This window comes from Pan paniscus, chromosome 1 (genome assembly GCF_029289425.2).
Source record: "Pan paniscus chromosome 1, NHGRI_mPanPan1-v2.0_pri, whole genome shotgun sequence".
Taxonomy (NCBI): domain Eukaryota; kingdom Metazoa; phylum Chordata; class Mammalia; order Primates; family Hominidae; genus Pan; species Pan paniscus.
The window spans coordinates 134414778-134435949 of record NC_073249.2 but is presented as its reverse complement, the minus strand read 5'-3'; the positions used below and the strand labels follow the sequence as shown (position 1 = coordinate 134435949).

Here is a 21172-nt window from a genome sequence, read left to right as displayed (position 1 = left end):
GTGTAATTTATGACTGTTGATGGTAATCTTAATCGCCTGGCTTAGGTAATCTTTGTCAGGTTTCTCCACTGTAAAGTTACTCTTTTTGTCCCCCATACTTTTCCTTTGGAGGGAATTTGCTAAGTGCAGCCCATGCTTATGGAGTGGAGATTTATACTTCCCCTCCTTGAGGGTGGAGTATCTACAAAAATTATTTAGAATTCTTCTGCATATTTGTCTCTTAACTCACATTTATTAATTTAATCATCATTTAAATCAATATAGGCTCATGGATATTTATTTTATACTTTGGGTTATAATCTACTTTGGGTTATTATACTTTGGTTTGTGTATTTCAAGTATATAATACTTCAAAATTTTTTTTTTCTCAAATTGTTCTACCTTTGGTCATTGGGAACTCTTTCAGTTGGCTCCTCTGTCCCTTCAACACACTCCAATTAATGTAGGTTTTTTTTTTTTGGCTGTGTGTGTGTGTGTGTGTGTGTGTGTGCATTTTGAGTACTTCCTTACTTATTGGCATTATAAGATACTCCAGGCTTATCTTCTATACTTCCTGTCCCCGTCCTAGAATCAGCCATTTCTTTTTTTTTTAATTTTATTATTATTATACTTTAAGTTTTAGGGTACATGTGCACAATGTGCAGGTTAGCTACATATGTATACATGTGCCATGCTGGTGTGCTGCACAGAATCAGCCATTTCTGTGAGAAGCCCTGGTCCCCTTCACTGGAGAATGGTATTAAAAACCAAAATCTGGGCACTAAGTGTACATAAACTAATTTTTAATAACACCAAGTGAGCACATATATTATGGTACTTAAGAGTCCAAACTCCCCTAATTCTTAACTGAGATCTTACTATGAGCTCATCTTGGGGGATCCAAATGATGTTCTTCAATTCTAGATATAGCAATATCCTAAAAACCTCTAGATACTTCATCCCTTTAAATTTAACTGCGTACTGAAGTTGGACACCAAAGAATCTCTGAACACTTCAGAAAAAAGTTTTTAAACAGAATCTCGCAATCCCTAATGACTAGATAGCAAGCTAGGTAAAGCAGTCTATGTACGTATTTTCCTGACAATTAATATTAAGACAAGATACAATTACAGAAGATATTTTTTCAAATTAAAAATGCTTAAAATTGAGAAATGCCTTAAAGAAAAATGAAAAATATTTTAATATTTAGGTAAATTGCTCAAAACGAAAGCCATAAACGATTGTGCTTCAGGGGCAAAAAAAAAACAAACTATTAACAAGTTAGCTCAGGAAACTGGAAAGTACAAACTAATCACAAAGCTTTATGATAAATTCCATCATTTAGTAATGTCACGGTAATTTCACATAATTAAAAAATATAATATTTTTAAGTTAATGGTAAAGGTTTTATCACTTCCTCTCCATCTCTGTCAAAACTACATACTGATCTGAGCACAGTGATTTAAACCTAGCACCCTCATTCTATGTCAGAACAGAATTTTGAGTGGGCGTCTTTAAGCCAAGAGTGGTTGGGGTATTGCCCATCTGAGGCATCCCTAGAGGTTATCTGTTGGGCAAACTAATCAAAATGGGTAAATGTTACTGGGTACCAGGAAAAAAACCAAAAGTTGGATTTGAGTAGACCTACACTCTTTTAAATGAAAAACTTTCCATTACTTGTAACAAAGTGGCGTTAATTTTATAGATGTGCTTAGCCCACAGAAGCTTTTAACATAGTTACAAAAATCAATATGCTTATCTTTATAATAACCAAAATACAAACTCAATCCCAGGTTAAATACTAGAAGGCTTGGGTTTAATTCTCAGCTATTTCCCTTAACTAACTGAGGAAAAAATTGACTTTTCTATGTTTTGTTCTACTCCATGGAATTTAGAGATAGCTCCATTTAGTATTAATGTAAAAATAAAGTCTTCAAATAATAAATAGCATTTAGATGGTGGAAAACTCCAGTAATAAAAGGAAACTTAATTTTTTAACCTCATTTCCCTCCAAACTAAATACTATGAATTCTTACAAGTATTTTTTTGAATCAGTTCAATTAAATCTTTTTAACAGCTTAAATGTCATCTAACTGATCACTCCCATGCTCAAAACCCTCCAATGATTTTCCATCTGAGTCGGGAAAGGTCAAAGTTTTAGGTCCTACATAATTGGCTCTATTTGCCTCTCAGACTTCCTCTAATTCCCATGTCTCACTCCACCCAGACTCTACTTCAGACTTGCTCCTTATGTCAGGCGCTTTGCCTGTACTATTCTCCTAGTAAGTAGTTCTTCCCCCAAATCTTCATGCCTCATCTGATTCAAATGTTTGTTTAAATAAATATCCCCTTCTAATGAACCTTTATAAACCACATTGTGAAAATAGCAACAGTCCTCCACCCCTAATACCAATATCTTCTCATTCTCACATTTTTCTCCGTTGTCTTCCACTGTCTAAATTTCACACCATAAGATTTATTTTTTTCATCTAACTTCTCATTCTACCATAAAGCTCAATGAGGAAAAGGATTTTTGTATTTTGTTCACTAATCCAGGTAGTGTTTAGAATAGTGGCAGGCACATAGTAAGTACCCCATAAATATCTACAAAATTGAAACCAATACTTCATTTAAATTAGAAACTTAATCTGTTCTTCACATGTGGGTTTTAAAATTAGAATAACATTTAAAGTCTAATTGATATTTCAAAAAATAAACTATTACATACAAATTATTTCAGTAAATAAACATATTTTGACTGTGGCTAATATGCCGATATTGGAAATATAAAGTCAAATAATGGTCCTTACCCTCAATGAACTTCAGCTGCACATGATGGACAGAAAAATTGAAAAGAATTAACTACAGTAGTGTGAGATGGTATAAGAAAGATCTCTAACAAAGGGTATTAGAAGAGCAGAGATACACGAAATCAGGTAAGATGGCATTAACAGGGAATGCTGATAACAACCGGTCAAGCTTAAGCTGACTTTTCGGGGTGGAGCCAAGATGGCCGAATAGGAACACCTCCAGTCTACAGCTCCCAGCGTGAGTGATGCAGAAGATGAAAGATTCCTGCATTTCCAACTGAGGTACTGCGTTCATCTCACTGGGGATTGTCAGACAAGGGGTGCAGGACACTGGATGCAGCACACCGAGCGTGAGCCGAAGTAGGACGAGGCATCGCCTCACCAGGGAAGCTCAAGGGGTCAGGGAATTCCCTTTCCTAGCCAAGGAAAGAGGTGACAGATGGCACGTGGAAAATCAAGTCACTCCCACCCCAATACTGCACTTTTCCAATGGTCTGAGCAAACAGCACACCAGGAGATTGTATCCCGTGCCTGGCTTGGAGGGTCCTACGCCCACAGAGTCTCGCTCATTGCTAGCACAGCAGTCTGAGATCAAACTGCAAGGTGGCAGCGAGACTGGGGGAGGGGCGCCTGCCATTGCCGAGGCTTGAGTAGGTAAACAACACGGCCGAGAAGCTCCAACTGGGTGGAGCCCACTGCAACTCAAGGAGGCCTGCCTGCCTCTGTAGACTCCACCTCTGGGGGCAGGGCATAGCCAAACAAAAGGCAGCAGAAACCTCCGCAGACTTAAATGTCCCTGTCTGACAGCTTTGAAGAGAGTAGTGGTTCTCCCAGCATGCAGCTTGAGATCTGAGAACCGACAGACTGCCTCCTCAAGTGGGGCCCTGACCCCTGAGTAGCCTAACTGAGAGGCACCCCCCAGTAGGGGCAGACTGACACCTCACATGGCCGGGTACCCCTCTGAGATAAAGCTTCCAGAGGAACGATCAGGCAGCAACATTTGCTGTTCGCCAATATCTGCTGTTCTGCAGCCTCCGCTGCTAATACACAGGCAAACAGGGTCTGGAGTGGACCTCCAGCAAACTCCAACAGACCTGCAGCTAACGGTCCTGACTGTTAGAAGGGAAACTAACAAACAGAAAGGACATCCACACCAAAACCCCATCTGTACGTCACCATCATCGAAGACCAAACGTAGATAAAACCACAAAGATGGGGAAAAAACAGAGCAGAAAAACTGAAAATTCTAAAAAGCAGAGCGCCTCTCCTCCTCTAAAGGAACGCAGCTCCTCACCAGCAATGGAACAAAGCTGGACGGAGAATGACTTTGATGAGTTGAGAGAAGAAGGCTTCAGACGATCAAACTACTCAGAGCTAAAGGAGGAAGTTCGAACCCATGGCAAAGAAGTTAAAAACCTTGAAAAAAGATTGGACAAATGGCTAACTAGAATAACCAATGCAGAAAAGTCCTTAAAGGACCTGATGGAGCTGAAAACCATGGCACGAGAACTACGTGATGAACGCACAAGCCTCAGTAGCCGACTCGGTCAAGGGGAAGAAAGGGTATCAGTGATGGAATATCAAATGAATGAAATGAAGAGAGCAGAGAAGTTTAGAGAAAAAATAATAAAAAGAAATGAACAGTCTCCAAGAAATATGGGACTATGTGAAAAGACCAAATCTACGTCTAATTGGTGTACCTGAAAGTGACAGGGAGAATGGAACCAAGGTGGAAAACACTCTGCAGGATATTATCCAGGAGAACTTTCCCAATCTAGCAAGGCAGGCCAACATTCAAATTCAGGAAATACCGAGAATGCCACAAAGATACTCCTCGAGAAGAGCAACTCCAAGACACGTAATTGTCAGATTCATCAAAGTTGAAATGAAGGAAAAAATGTTAAGGGCAGCCAGAGAGAAAGGTCGGGTTACCCACAAAGGGAAGCCCATTAGACTAACAGCTGATCTCTCAGCAGAAACTCTACAAGTCAGAAGAGAGTGGGGGCCAATATTCAACATTCTTAAAGAAAAGAATTTTCAACCCAGAATTTCATATCCAGCCAAACTAAGCTGCATAAGTAAAGGAGAAATAAAATCCTTTACAGACAAGCAAATGCTGAGAGACTTTGTTAACACCAGGCCTTCCCTAAAAGAGCTCCTGAAGGAAGCACTAAACATGGAAAGGAACAACTGATACCAGCCACTGCAAAAACATGCCAAATTGTAAAGACCATCAAGGCTAGGAAGAAACTGCATCAACTAACGAGCAAAATAACCAGCTAACATCATAATGTCAGGATCAAATTCGCACATAACAATATTAACCTTAAATGTAAAGGGGTTAAATGCTCCAATTAAAAGACACAGACTGGCAAATTGGATAAAGAGTCAAGACCCATCAGTGTGCTGTATTCAGGAAACCCACCTCACGTGCAGAGACACACATAGGCTCAAAATAAAGGGATGGAGGAAGATCTACCAAGCAAATGGAAAACAAAAAAAGGCAGGGGTTGCAATCCTAGTTTCCAATAAAACAGACTTTAAACCAACAAAGATCAAAAGAGACAAAGAAGGCCATTACATAATGGTAAAGGGATCAATTCAACAAGAAGGGCTAACCATCCTAAATATATATGCACCCAATACAGGCGCACTCAGATTCATAAAGCAAGTCCTCAGAGATCTACAGAAAGACTTAGACTCCCATACAATAATAATGGGAGACTTTAACACCCCACTGTCAACATTAGACAGATCAAGACAGAAAGTTAACAAGGATATCCAGGAATTGAACTCAGCTCTGCACCATGTGGACCTAATAGACATCTACAGAACTCTCCACCCCAAATCAACAGAATATACATTCTTTTCAGCACCACACCACACCTATTCCAAAATTGACCATATAGTTGGAAGTAAAGCACTCCTCAGCAAACGTAAAACAACAGAAAGTATAACAAACTGTCTCTCAGACCACAGTACAATCAAACTAGAACTCAGGATTAAGAAACTCACTCAAGCCGGGCGCGGTGGCTCACGCCTGTAATCCCAGCACTTTGGGAGGCCGAGGCAGGCGGTTCACAAGGTCAGGAGATTGAGACCATCCTGGCTAACACGGTGAAACCCCGTCTCTACTAAAAATACAAAAAATTAGCCGGGCGTGGTAGCAGGCGCCTGCAGTCCCAGCTACTTGGGAGGCTGAGGCAGGAGAACGGTGTGAACCCAGGAGGCAGAGCTTGCAGTGAGCCAGGATCTTGCCACTGCACTCCAGCCTGGGTGACAGAGCGAGACTCCGTCTCAGAAAAAAAGAAAAAAAAGAAACTCACTCAAAACTGCTCAACTACATGGAAACTGAACAACCTGCTCCTGAATGACTACTGGGTACATAACGAAATGAAGGCAGAAATAAAGATGTTCTTTGAAACCAATGAGAACAAAGATACAACATACCAGAATCTCTGGGACACATTCCAAGCAGTGTGTAGAGGGAAATTTATAGCCTTAAATGCCCACAAGAGAAAGCAGGAAGATCTAAAATTGACACCCTAACATCACAATTAAAAGAACTAGCGAAGCAAGAGCAAACACATTCAAAAACTAGCAGAAGGCAAGAAATAACTAAGATCAGAGCAGAACTGAAGGAAATAGAGACATTAAAAGCCCTTCAAAAAATCAATGAATCCAGGAGCTGCTTTTTTGAAAAGATCAACAAAATAAATAGACCGCTAGCAAGACTAATAAAGAAGAAAAGAGAGAAGAATCAAATAGATGCAATACAAAATGATAAAGGGGATATCACCACCGATCCCACATACATACAAACTACCATCAGAGCATACTATAAACACCTCTACACAAATAAACTAGAAAATCTAGAAGTAATGGATAAATTCCTCGACACATACACCCTCCCAAGACTAAACCAGGACGAAGTTGAATCTCTGAATAGACCAATAACAGGCTCTGAAATTGAGGCAATAATTAATAGCTTACCAACCAAAAAAAGTCCAGGACCAGATGGATTCACAGCCGAATTCTACCAGAGGTACAATGAGGAGCTGTTACCTTTCCTTCTGAACCTATTCCAATCAATAGAAAAAGATGGAATCCTCCCTAACTCATTTTAGGAGGCCAGCATCATCCTGATACCAAAGCCTGGCAGAGACACAACGAAAAAAGAGAATTTTAGACCAATGTTCCTGATGAACATCGATGGAAATATCCTCAATATAATACTGGCAAACTGAATACAGCAGCACATCAAAAAGCTTATCTACCATGATCAAGTGGGCTTCATCCTTGGGATGCAAGGCTGGTTCAACATAGCAAATCAATAAATGTAATCCAGCATATAAACAGAACCAACGACAAAAATCACATGATTATCTCATAAGATGCAGAAAAGGCCTCTGACAAAATTCAACAACCGTTCATGCTAAAAACTCTCAATAAATTAGGTATTGATGGGACGTATCTCAAAATAATAAGAGCTATCTATGACAAACCCCCAGCCAATGTCATATTGAATGGGCAAAAACTGGAAGCATTCCCTTTGAAAACCGGCACAAGACAAGGATGCCCTCTCTCACCACTCCTATTCAACATAATGTTGGAAGTTCTGGCCAGGGCAATCAGGCAGGAGAAGGAAATAAAGGGTATTCCATTAGGAAAAGAGGAAGTCAAATTGTCCCTGTTTGCAGATGACATGATTGTATATCTAGAAAACCCCATCGTCTCAGCCCAGAATCTGCTTAAGCTGATAAGCAACTTCAGCAAAGTCTCAGGATACAAAATCAATGTGCAAAAATCACAAGCATTCTTATACACCAATAACAGACAAACAGACAGCCAAATCATGAGTGAACTCCCATTCGCAATTGCTTCAAAGAGAATAAAATACCTAGGAATCCAACTTACAAGGGATGTGAAGGACCTCTTCAAGGAGAACTACAAACCACTGCTCAAGGAAATAAAGGAGGACACAAACAAATGGAAAAACATTCCATGCTTATGGGTAGGAAGAATCAATATCGTGAAAATGGTCATACTGTCCAAGGTAATTTATAGATTCAATGCCATCCCCATCAAGCTACCAATGACTTTCTTCACAGAATTGGAAAAAACTAAAGTTCATATGGAACCAAAAAAGAGCCTGCATTGCCAAGTCAATCCTAAGCCAAAAGAAAAAAGCTGGAGGCACCATGCCACCTGACTTCAAATTATACTACAAGCCTACAGTAACCAAAACAGCATGGTACTGGTACCAAAACAGAGATATAGATCAATGGAACAGAACAGAGCCCTCAGAAATAATGCCACATATCTATGACTATCTGATCTTTGACAAACCTAACAAAAACAAGAAATGAGGAAAGGATTCCCTATTTAATAAATGGTGCTGGGAAAACTGGCTAGCCGTATGTAGAAAGCTGAAACTGGATCCCTGCCTTACACCTTATACAAAAATTAATTCAAGATGGATTAAAGACTTACATGTTAGACCTAAAACTATAAAAACCCTAGAAGAAAACCTAGGCAATACCATTCAGGACATAGGCATGGGCAAGGACTTCATGTCTAAAACACCAAAAGCAATGGCAACAAAAGACAAAATTGACAAATGGGATCTAATTAAACTAAAGAGCTTCTGCACAGCAAAAGAAACTACCATCAGAGTGAACAGGCAACCTACAGAATGGGAGAAAATTTTTGCACTCTACTCATCTGACCAAGGGCTAATATCCAGAATCTACAAAGAACTCAAACAAAGTTACAAGAAAAAAACAAACAACCCCATCAACAAGTGGGCGAAGGATATGAACAGACACTTCTCAAAAGAAGACATTTATGCAGCCAAAAGACACATGAAAAAATGCTCATCATCACTGGCCATCAGAGAAATGCAAATCAAACCACAATGAGATACCATCTCACACCAGTTAGAATGGTGATCATTAAAAAGTCAGGAAACAACAGGTCCTGGAGAGGATGTGGAGATAGGAACACTTTTACACTGTTGGTGGGACTGTAAACTAGTTCAACCATTGTGGAAGTCAGTGTGGCGATTCCTCAGGGATCTAGAACTAGAAATACCATTTGACCCAGCCATCCCATTACTGGGTATATACCCAAAGGATTATAAATCATGCTGCTATAAAGACACATGCACACGTATGTTTATTGCAGCACTATTCACAATAGCAAAGACTTGGAACCAACCCAAATGTGCAACAATGATAGACTGGATCAAGAAAATGTGGCACATATATACCATGGAATACTATGCAGCCATAAAAAAGGATGAGTTCATGTCCTTTGTAGGGACATGGATGAAGCTGGAAACCATCATTCTCAGCAAACTATCACAAGGACAAAAAACCAAACACCGCATGTTCTCACTCATAGGTGGGAATTGAACAATGAGAACACATGGACACAGGAAGGGGAACATCACACACCAGGGCCTGTTGTGGGGTGGGGGGAGGGTGGAGGGATAGCATTAGGAGATATACCTAATGCTAAATGACGAGTTAATGGGTGCAGCACACCAGCATGGCACATGTATACATATGCAACAAACCTGCACGTTGTGCACACGTACCCTAAAACTTAAAGTATAATAATAAAAAGAAAAGCTGACTTTTGAAATAAAAAGCAAGATCAAAGGAGGAGGGAGAAAAACATGGAGTAAAATGAGATGACAGATTTGAAGGATTCTTAACTGGTATACTGGGCCTCAAGCACCGGGCATATATATGTCAGGGTAACTGGGAAACAAAGCTAGAAAAGTAGGCAACAATTCGAGCAGGAAGGATCTTACAAGGAGGGCCAGAGTTTGAATTTTGTCCCCAACGCTAGGGGAAACAACTGAAAAATTTTAAGTAATGAACAGGGAACTAATAGTAACTTTAGTTGTATAATAAGCAAATTCACAGGAAGCTGTCAATATGCTATTAAGAAAACTTATAAAACTACCATGACAGCATGTTGAAATACTGAAGAAAAGAAATTCCTTTTATTCCTGGAAAAAATTCAAAAGTGGGTTTTCATACAAACAACAAAATCTCATTTTAAAATCTTCTCTATGCCTCAGTTTTCTCAACTATAAAATGAAGATATTAACAATATTTTGCTGGGCTTGGTGGCTCATGTCTGTAATCCCAGCACTGTGGGAGGTCAAGGTGAGTGCACTGCTTGAGCCCAGGAGATCAATACCAGTCTGGGGAACATGGCGAAACCCCACCTCTACAGAAAAAAAAATACAAAAATTAGCCGGCCATGGTGGCATGTGCCTGTAGTCCCAGCTACTTGGAGGCTGAGGTGGGAGGATCTCTTGAGCCTGGGAGGTCGAGGTTACAATGAGCTGTGATTGCGCCACTGCATTACAGCTTGGACGACGAAGTGAGACCCTGTCTTGAAAACAATAACAAAAATAGCAACAAAAAAAAACCCAAAACCAATATCTCCTATGATTTTTGTGAGGATTAAATATGTGAATATCCTCAAATGGCTTAGAACACTGCCTGGTATGTACCAAGTGTTCAGTAATGCCAGCTATTATTACTCTTATTATTAGTATCCTGGAATAATTAAAGTTGTTAAGTAATAAGCTCTATATTTCGAAATACAGCAAATACACAAAAAAATGAAGTGTAACTAAATAGGGTTTCATGGTGGACAGAAAGAAGCTTACTTAAGTATATATTACAGAAAAAACAAAAAGCCAAGATAATTCTTGAACTCTTGACCTCAAGTGATCAGCCTGCCTCAGCCTCCCAAAGTGCTGGGATTACAGGTGTGAGCCACCACACCTGGCCCCAAGATAATTCTTAATTTCAGGCTTTATATAATTTTTGGAAAGGGATATATATTCAGTATCTGAGGTTGTTAAAGACTATCTTTAAGGAAACTCAAAGAGTTTCAGAACTTTCTAGTTTGGTTGTAATTTTGGGGACTCTACAATATTGAATGTGACTTTTTACATAAGGTCTATGAGCTGTTTTTCTGGATATTATGTAGGCAAGAAAGAACACTTTACATGAGTTTTCTCATTTGATCCCAACAACTATAAGGCAGATAGCTTTAGAATCCTCAGTTTTGAATGAGTGAACCAACAAATACATTAAAAAACTTGTCAAAGATAAGAGGCTAATAAGAGGTTGGACTCAAAAATCCATTCTTTTAACCAATACAGAATCTCTAGCAATTAGAAGAAAACAAAAAGACAAAAAGTTGGGACCACAGAGACATTCAGGATTTTAAAATCCTCTTGTTCTTCATAACTAAATTTCTTGAAGCTCTTTATTCTGATTAAGATATGTCATATTTATTTTTGCAGGCTACTAAAAGAAGTTCCTTTAGACTGAGACATTCAAACAGAAAACTGGGTTCTAAAGCATATGTGAGGATAGCAAAAAAAATTCTGATAATAGTTGGCATCTTCTCGCATGTTATTACAGTCATTAATACCAACAATAAATATACATTAATTTTCAGAGGTTTAAATTCCATTAAAAAACATTTCAAAGAAGGGACCTAAGCTCAGTCACTCCTACTCTGTAATGGTAAATTCATTTGGACAGAGGCTGAATTCATTTTCTCCTTCCTAACTGGTAGTGACCTAATAATAAAAGAACGTATACAAGTTGATACATGTGTGAATATAGTGACAACTGCATACATTAAAAATCATTTATTGTAGAAACAACATCAGAAGATGAATGAATTATTGTCAAAATTCAAATATCTACTGGTCAAATTTGGTCAAATACAAATATCTACTGAATGACGGTTATGTACCAGACATTATACAGTAAGCACCCAATATAGCAACGAGGCTGTGTGCAGTGGCTCACACCTGTAGTCCCAGCACTTTGGGAGGCCCAGGTGGGCAGATCGCTTGAGCTCAGGAGTTCTAGATCAGCCTGGGCAACATAGCCAAATTCCATCTCTACACAAAATATAAAAATTAGCCAGGTGTGGTGGTGTGCTCCTGTAGTCCCAGGTACTTGGGAGGCTGAGGTGGGGGGATTGCTTGAGCCCAGTAGGTCAAGGCTGCAGTGAGCTATGATCACACCACTGCACTCTGGTCTGAGCAACAAAGTGAGACCTTTTTTTTGAGATAGAGTCTCGTTCTGTCACCCAGGCTGGGGTGTAGTGGCGTGATCTTGAGACCTTGTCTCCCCCACCACTGCCCAAAAGAGAATATAGTAATGAATAAGACAGATAAAAATTCCACTCTTGCACTCCCATGGAGCTTATGCTCTAGTGGGGAATGTGGAAAATTAAAAATAAAAATATGTTGAGGGGGAAGCGTAGGAGGAGGGAGTGGAGCAGAAAAGATAACTATTGGGTACTGAACTTAATACCTGGGTGATGTAATAATATGTACAACAAACCCCCATGACATGTGTTTATCTACAAACCTTCACATGTACCCCCACATCTAAAATTTAAAAAGAAATGTATAATTTATGAAAAAAGTAATAATTGTTATGAAGAAAAAATAAACCAACATAAGAGTCTAGTAACTAGAATAGGAATGTTATTTAAGGTAAAAATTTGGCCAAAGAGAAAGTCATGGAGGTATTAATAAAGTGAGATGAGTACACAATAATTAAAATTCATGGTAACTCAGAATTGTCAAAAAATATTTAAATGCTATACATGGCATAATATTGTTTTATATGTGATAGAACCTTAGAGTTCAACTCCTTAATTTTACAGGTTGTATAATCTGTTCCCAACTGAGCATTATAGCACAACAGTGTAATAATTTTATAGCAAAAAACCCACCAATAAGTAATTGTCATTCATTTAGAGAAGAAAACTAGGTAACGGTAACTTTTAAAAACAGTTCTAGGAAAATGTCTAAAATGTGAAAGCTGCTACACTTAAAAATGGTTAAGTTCACTGTAAGATGCGAATACAAAGACAGGGTGGTGGAGGAGGCATTATTATAAACAATATAACTAGATTACAGATGTAGTTATGTCAGAATAACAACATGGCAGTAGATGATAATTCTTAAATTAGACCTAAAAGTTCTAAGTAGACTGAATAATCTTTGAAAATAAATTTAATAAATTTCAGTCTACCTATATCTATATACTACATAGCATGTATATAAATATACTATATATCTATATGTAAGTATCTATATATTAGTGTTATAGTATTTATAAAAATGAGTATTTCTTCATGTAATGTATTTTCTCATCTAAATGAGATGTTTACAAAAGTATAATTTTCATAACTACATTAAAAAGCAGGCTTTCATTATATGAATAACAGATTAAATAATAATTTATTAAAAGAAGAGTTTGAAAGAATTCGGTCTGTGCAAAAAAATTTTACTCGCAAGAGAGTACCAGTAATTGGAAGAGTTAATCTGAAGACATCTGAAGTACAAAAATCTTAGACTAAGTTGAGTTCTCCCCCTAGTGGAACTTGAATATGATCTAAGATATTTCCATGACTAAGAAAATAACCTAAAATATATTACTTTGATAACTGAAAAAAGTTTCAGGTTTTAATGAAAGATCTATTTATGAATCTTAATCTGCATTAAAAATATACCTCTATATATCTATATTTATATAGACATATACACATAATAAAATCTTGAAACCTTAAGACATCTACTGAAAACTCATTTACTAAGCAAATTAACAGCAAGTTAGCCAAAAAGCATTCAGTCCTAAGACCTGAAAGAGAAACAGAAATACTTCAAAAGTAGAGGAGTAAGAAGTTCAGAAAAATACAGCAATTTAGGAAGATGCAGCAACATGCAGAATGGCACAGAATTCTGAAAGAATGTGATAGGTGCAGGAATAGGATAATTCACAGTGGGCAGAATACAGCATGTATGTGTAGGGGATGAGGATGGGGAGATAATGGTGAGAGATGAAGCTACAAATTCAGTTTGGGCAATAATAAAAAGGATTTTATGCTAAGGAGTTTCGATATGATTGGTATTTAAAAGGTAGTCAATGAAATTTCTATGTTTTAGAGAGACAGCTTTTTTAATCTGTAGAAGAGCTGAAGCTGGAGAAAAGGAAACTGGGTGGGAGGTTACAACAACAGTTCAGGTAAGGGGTAAGCAGATGAACTAACAGAGTGGTAGGGAGAAGAGAAATGTTATTATAGACTCAAAAAAGTCTGAAAAATGACTCAAATTACCTTTTATTTAGTTTTATACTTACTTAGACTTTTCTATTTTGAAAGATTGAAGAGTTGGTGATATGCAAAACTGAGAAGCTGGGAAAACTAAACTGTATAGATCAGAAATGTATAAGAAGATGACACAATCATAAGGAAAGGCAAAAGAGTGATTGTCATAAAAGTCAGGATAGGGAACAGGGTGTGACTGAATGGACTTCTTGAGTACAGGCAATTTTGTCTGTCTTAACCTTGGTTAGAAGTTTTATGTATAATATTTGTACACATACAATGTAACTTTGTTTTATTAACTTCTCTGTACATCATGTTTCATAATTTTTAAATTATTAAACCATTTAGAAAATTATTGGTAAGGGGAAACAGGCTGGGGCTGGAGATAAATTATGATTCACTGTTGCAACGATTAGTGGTCCCCAACCTTTTTGGTACTAGTGACAGATTTCGTAGAAGATAATTTTTCCATAGAGAGGGTGGGAGAATGGTTTCAGGATGAACTGTTCCACCTCAGATCATCAGGCATTAGATTCTCTCATAAGGAGAGTGCAACCAACACCCCTGACATGTGCAGTTCACAATAGGATTCGTGCTCCTGTGACAATCTAATGACGCCACTGATCTGACAGGAGGTGGAGCTCAGACAGTATGCTGCTGGCTGCCCGCTCACCTCCTGCTGTGCGGCCCGGTTCCTAACAGGCCATGGACTGATACCTGTCTGTGGCCTGGGAGTTGGGAAACCCTGGTAAAGATGGTTCCTGAAGCCATGTAAGCGAGACCCCTCATTTGGGTATAGTTTGTAAAAGCCAAAACCTTGGATTTCAGAGGAATACACACATCCACGACTGATAAAGATGACTGTAAACAACAGTTAAACAAGAAAAAAGAGAGTCAAAAGTAAGTGGTGGTAGCAAAGTTAGGGGAGGTGAGAATGCAAGGAGGATGAAATGGTCAACAACAAATGCAATAAGCATGAGCAGGCAAATACTGAAAAAATAGCAACAAATTTGGCAATTAGGATTCCAGTGACCACTTTATCAAGAGCCAGTTGATGATAATATACCCCTACTATAATAACAGTAACAATTCTATCACCTCACACCTGTTAGAATGGCCATTATCAAAAAGATGAAAGACAGTAAGTGCTGGAGAGGATGTGGTGAAAAGGGAACTCTTACACACTGTGGGTAGAAATGTAAATCCTCAAAAAATCAAAAACAGATGATACGATCTAACAATTCCACTACTGGGTATATATCCAAAGGAAATTAAATCAGTATGTTGAAAAGATATCTGCACTCCCATGTTCACTGCATTATTCACAATAGCCAAGACATGCAACCAACCTAAATGTCCATCAGTAGATGAATTAATAAAGAAAAAGTGGTTTACATATACACAATGGAATATTATTCAATGTTAAAAAGGAAGGAAATTCTGTCATTCACAACAACATGAATGAGCCTGGAGAACATTAAGTGAAATAAGCTAGGCTCAGAAAGACAAACACTACATGATCTCACATGTGGGATACAAAAAGTTGAACTCAAAAGTACAGAGTAGAATGGTGGTTACCAGGGGCTAGATGCGGGGTTAAGGGTAAAGGATTGGAAGATGTTAAAAAAAAATTCCATGAATTTTCTATTTTTCAAAAATAATGTAACACGTTACATTTCATTTTAAACAAAAATCCTGCATACCAGGTTCTTCGTTTTAATAAATATTTCAGAATCAACAAAAAGAGTGATTTAAATTTTACTATTTTGTGATTAAGATGTATAGAAATATGGCAAATTCTTAGGATTTTCTTGATGTTTAGAAAAGTACAGACTAATGCTAAAATCACATATGATAGCATGATTTAAACAACTGATTACAAATATATTATGCAGTTGGCTCATGTCTGAGGTTTTCCTGAATATGTGCACTTTATGGGGACTACTACCAGCAGAACATAAAGGATACCTTTTTATAAACATACAAATCATAATGTGTTGTGGTTACTTTTGATCCAGATCAAAAGATGAAGTTATAATATAATATGTAAGTTTGGAAATTAATTACATTTTAAATTGAAATTTAAAGACGAAAGGAAATTTCAGGTGGGAAGAAAATTCTAGATGTTACAGCAAAGACTATTGTGACTTGGAGTACAATATAATTAAAGACTTTGAAAGACATAAGATTTTAAACATAGTATTTTGTCCATAGGGAAAACTTACTACTTTTATCATATTATACAAGAAGAAGTAAGGCATAAGAAGTGACAAAACACATTTATTTTTATTAAAAAAAATTTTTTTAGAGACAAGGTCTCATTCTGTCACTCAGATTGGAGTGCAGTGGCTTGATCATAGCTCCTTGTAATATGGAACTCCTACTTCTGGCCTCAAGGGATCGTTCCACCTTAGCCTTCCAAGTAGCCAGAGCTACAGGAGTGTACTATCATGCCCTCAGCTAATTTTTAAAAATTGTTTTGTAGAGACAGGATCTTACTCTATTGCCCAGGCCGGTCTTGAACTCCTGGCCTCCAGCAATCCCCTGACCTTGGCCTCTCAAAGCACTGGGATTACAGGCATGAGTTACTGTGCCCTGTAAAAACATATTTATTTTTAAAGCTTTGAATTTTCTTTTGAAGATAGTTTTGATAATATAGAAATATGATAAATTTTCACTAAAAAATGGACTTGGAGCACAGTCAACACCACCAAAACAAAACAAAACAAAACAAAACCCAGGTAAGTTGATTCAGCAAAATTAAAAACTTTTGTGATAAAAACACTATCAACAAAGAAAAGGCAACAAACATAATGGGAGAAAATATTTGCAAACCATATATATGATAAGAAAGTGATATTGAGAATATATAAATAACTCCTATAACTCAACAACAAAAACAACAAACAACCTGGTTCAATTAAGCAAAGGACCTGAATGGCCATTTCTCCAAAGAAGATATATAAATGCGAAATAAGCACATGAAAGTATGCCCAACATAGTTCATCATTAGGGAAATGCAAATCAAAACCACAATGAGATACCACTTCACACCCATTAGGATGGTACTTATAAAAACAACAACAGAAAATTAACAAGTGTTGGTGCAAATGCGGAAAAAATGAAATCCTCATGCATTGCTGGTAGAAATGTAAAATGGTGTAGGTTCTGTGGAAAATGGTATGGCAATTTCTTTAAAAAATTAAACAATTACTATATGATCCAGCAATTCCACTTCTATGTACTCAAAAGAAGTTAAAGCAGGGACCTGAACAGAAATTTGTACACCTGTATTCATAGCAGCATTATTCACAATAGCTCAAACATGGAAGCACCCTAAATGTCCATCAATTGAATGAACAGATAAAAAATGTGGTATATACATACAATGGAATATTATTCAGCTTTAAAAATGAAGAAAATTTGTAAATATACTATAACATTATAAAAAATGGTTTTTCTTTCAATAATAAATTAACTTACTGTAAGTTTATTTATAAACTTCCAATTTTTTAAACTTTTTGACTCTTTTATAACATTTAGCTTAGCAAACATTGTACAGGTGTATAAAATTTTTTTTATATCTTTATTCTATAAGCTTTTTTCTATTTTTAATTTTAATTTTTAATAAATATATTTTTTGAAACAGGGTCTTACTCTGTGGCCCAGGCTGGAGTGCAGTGCTGTGATCATGGCTTACTGCAGCCTTGACCTCCCAGGCTCAGGCAACCCACCCACCTCAGCCTCCTAAGTAACCGCAACTGGGACTATAGGTGCACCACCAGGTCCAACTAATTTTATTTTGTATTTTTTGTAGAGAGGGAGTCTCACTTTGTTGGTCAGGTTGGTTTCAAACTCTTGGGCTCAAGATCTGCCTGCCTCAGCCTCCCAAAGTGCTGAGATTACAGGCATGAGTCATTACACCTGATGAACAAAAAATTTTTTTAAGTTAAAAAAAAATTAAGGCTGGGCGCAGTGGCTCATGCTTGTAATCCCAGCACTGTGGAAGGCAGAGGTGGGCGGATCACTTAAGCCCAGGAGTTCGAAACCCGCCTGGCCAGCAAAGGGAGACCTCATTGCTACTAAATAAATAAATAAATAAATAAGTTGGGTGTGGTCATGTGTGCCTGTAGTCCCAGGTACTCGGGAAGCTGATGAGGACTGCTTGAGCCAGGAGTTGGAGTCTGCAGTGAGCTATGACTGTGCCACTAAACTCCGGTCTGGGCAACAGAGTGAGATCCTGTCTCAAAAAAAAAAAAAAAAAATTAAAACATTTGTGTTAAAAACTAAGATATTAGCTTAGGCCTACACAGGGTCAGCACCACCAATATCACTATCTTCAACCTCCACATCTTGTCCCACTGGAAGGTCTTCAGGGACAATAACACACATGAAGCTGTCATCTCCTATGAAAACAATGCCTTCTGGAAAACCTCCTGAAGGATCTGAGGACTGTCTTAGAGTTAACTCTTGTTTTGTATAAGTAGAATTAGACTCTAAAATAGCAATATTAGTATAGCAAAACAACAAATAGTATAGCAAACATATGAACCAGTAACATAGTCATTTATTATCAAGTATTATGTGCTATACACAACTGTATGTGCTACACTTTTATAAGAGTGGCAGTGCAGTGGGTTTGTTTATACCAGCCTCATCACAAACACATGAGTAACGTGTTGCACTATAACATAATGATGGCTATAGTCACTAGGCAAAAGGAATTTTTCAGCTTCATTATCATCCTATGGGACCATTACCATATATGCTGTCCATCACTGAAATGTCCTTATACAGCATATGACTGTATTGTATGATCCCACTTATATGAGGTAACCAGAGTGGTCAAACTCATAGAGACAAAGTAGAATGGTGGTTTCCAGTTGCTGGTGGTTGCCAGTTGCTGGGGAATGGGAAGTTAATGTTTAATGGGCAAAGAGGTTCAGTTAGGGAGGATGAAAAAGTTCTGGATATGGATGGTGGTGATGGCTGCACAACAGTGTCAAATATACTTAATGCTGCAGAACTGTATACTTTAAAATGGTAAGTTTTATGTCTATTTTACCACAATAAAAAAAAAAGTTGGAAATGAATGATTACTGAAAAAAGAATCACAGTCATGAGGATAAAGAGTAAGTTACTGTTCAGACAAAGAGGATAGAAGAAACTATATTTTTACATGTACTTTATTATTTTCATATGGTACCTGGATTTCAAGCTCAGCAATGTGTTGTCGTAGTTCAGCCACAGCAGCTATGCTATCTGCTTCCCGAAGCCTCACAGCCATCACTTCTTCCTTATTCTAGTGTGGTAAACCAAACCGAAACAAAATAAACCAGGTGTGTTTGGAATTCAGATTTTAGAAAAGTAACAGGTTGCATAAACCATACATTAAGTATTATGTAGCAGGGTCTAAGGCAGCATCCATAATGAAACAATATGCTCAATACATACAACGAAGCAGTGAGATATAAATGTTCACATCAAGTGGAATAACAATTATAAATGGCCATATATCAATTCAAATTAAGTTTTGCCTCCAAAGGAATTTGTGTGAAATTTATGAAAAAACTCCAGGGTTTTAGAGTGTTTCGCATTTTGAAACTGGGGTTCACAGGCTTGTAATATTTCAACTTTAAGTGAGAACATTCAAATTAAGTTGAGAGGGAAAATAACATTAATATTATAAACAATATCCACACATTTTACACAACTAAAAATAAAAAGCTTTAATAATTATAAATTAATCATAAGCTATAATCTTATAATACTAAATGAAAATGAATCAGATTTACATAATTCAAGGACTGGCTTTCTTGAAAAATTAACTTTGTTCCCGAATCATTCCAACATAACAGGGTAAAACATACACATTTAATCAGAATGTACTAGGTGCTAGGGTAACAATACATTGGTCATTCTCAAAACCGCAAAGGCATCACGAAAGATTGAATAAATTAACACACAGCTTAAACACAGGGGAGATATCAGAGTTTGCATCTGTAACATACTTCACAGAGGTATTAATGAACAATTAAAAATTAAATAAAATCCCATATTAGTTCATAAAATCCTCTAATATTCTAAATCTGAGCCCATTACTTAGACAAGTTCAAAGAAAATTATTATTTTCAACAGCAAGTTCCTCAAAGATTTATTTCCAAAGAACACTTTACTTTGCTCAACAGGTACTAAGGCATTTGAGGAGCAATATTTAATCTAGTAACACCATTATCAAAATATGTTTAAGGAAAACTAACACCAATAATAAATAAAAGATTAAATTTAGTTATCTATAAGATGTCAACACAGACAATTTAGCATCATAAAAACTCAATCAGATATTGATATGACAAATCAGACTGATACAACCTCATTTAATATTATTTTATTTATAGTTTAGTCATATCCTTCAAAAGTGACTGTGCTTTTAGTAGGAATTTCAGTACTGCCTACAGATTTCTGTCAGTATACATTGTAACAGCCATGCATATTTATAAGGATGTAATTTCATCTCTGGATTTCAGTGACACTGATAAACCATTCAAGCTTCACTCTTGGTTTTTAATGTCACCAGAATAAGCTGATGGAATTACAGCTTTACATGTGCCATCAAAAGTCTTATTTCTTATACAATAATAAGGCTGGAATCTGTAAAGGGCATCATTCCTACTATCTCACCATGGAAAGGTGGATGCCTAGTTTATTTTTTTAAATCCCATAACTTGCCTTTAGTAATCCATTCTAATGCCCAGTCTACAGTCATCTCTTTAGTTATTTCACACACACACACACACACACACACACACACACACACACACACCCCCAAACCCTCCCTCCTCTCCTTCCATCTCACTGCCTTTCCCCCACTCTCTCACCACTGCTATATTGTAAATTTATTTCAGGAAAGAATGTACTTGCATTCAAATACTTTTGATGCTTTTTTAATCCAAATACCTCACAAAAAAGTAAAGTATATAACTGATTAAAATAATAATGGGTAATATACCCATTTTTCCCAACACACTGGTACATACACATTTCTTTTGCTCTCTAGTCTATCCAGAAAACATGTATCAATGTTATTAACATTACTGCCCACTAATAAGATACCAATCAAAGCAGAGGAGCCCTAACCTCTCTAAATGACCCATCTTTTTTGATCAAGCCATTAAAAGCTCTGGTTTTAAAGGGTTACCAGTCAAAAGAAA

General features: G+C 37.1%; 1 protein-coding gene across 5 annotated transcripts in view; it reads right to left on the bottom strand.

The window, feature by feature from the left end:
- Positions 1-21172, bottom strand: part of EVI5 (ecotropic viral integration site 5) — a 285495-nt gene that overhangs the window by 77206 nt on the left and 187117 nt on the right. For all 5 annotated transcript variants that reach the window (XM_063606865.1, XM_034931223.3, XM_034931216.3 and 2 more), the window contains one exon: positions 19168-19263. In XM_063606865.1, the coding sequence (XP_063462935.1) occupies positions 19168-19263 (96 nt within the window). The remainder of the gene's footprint in view (positions 1-19167; positions 19264-21172) is intronic.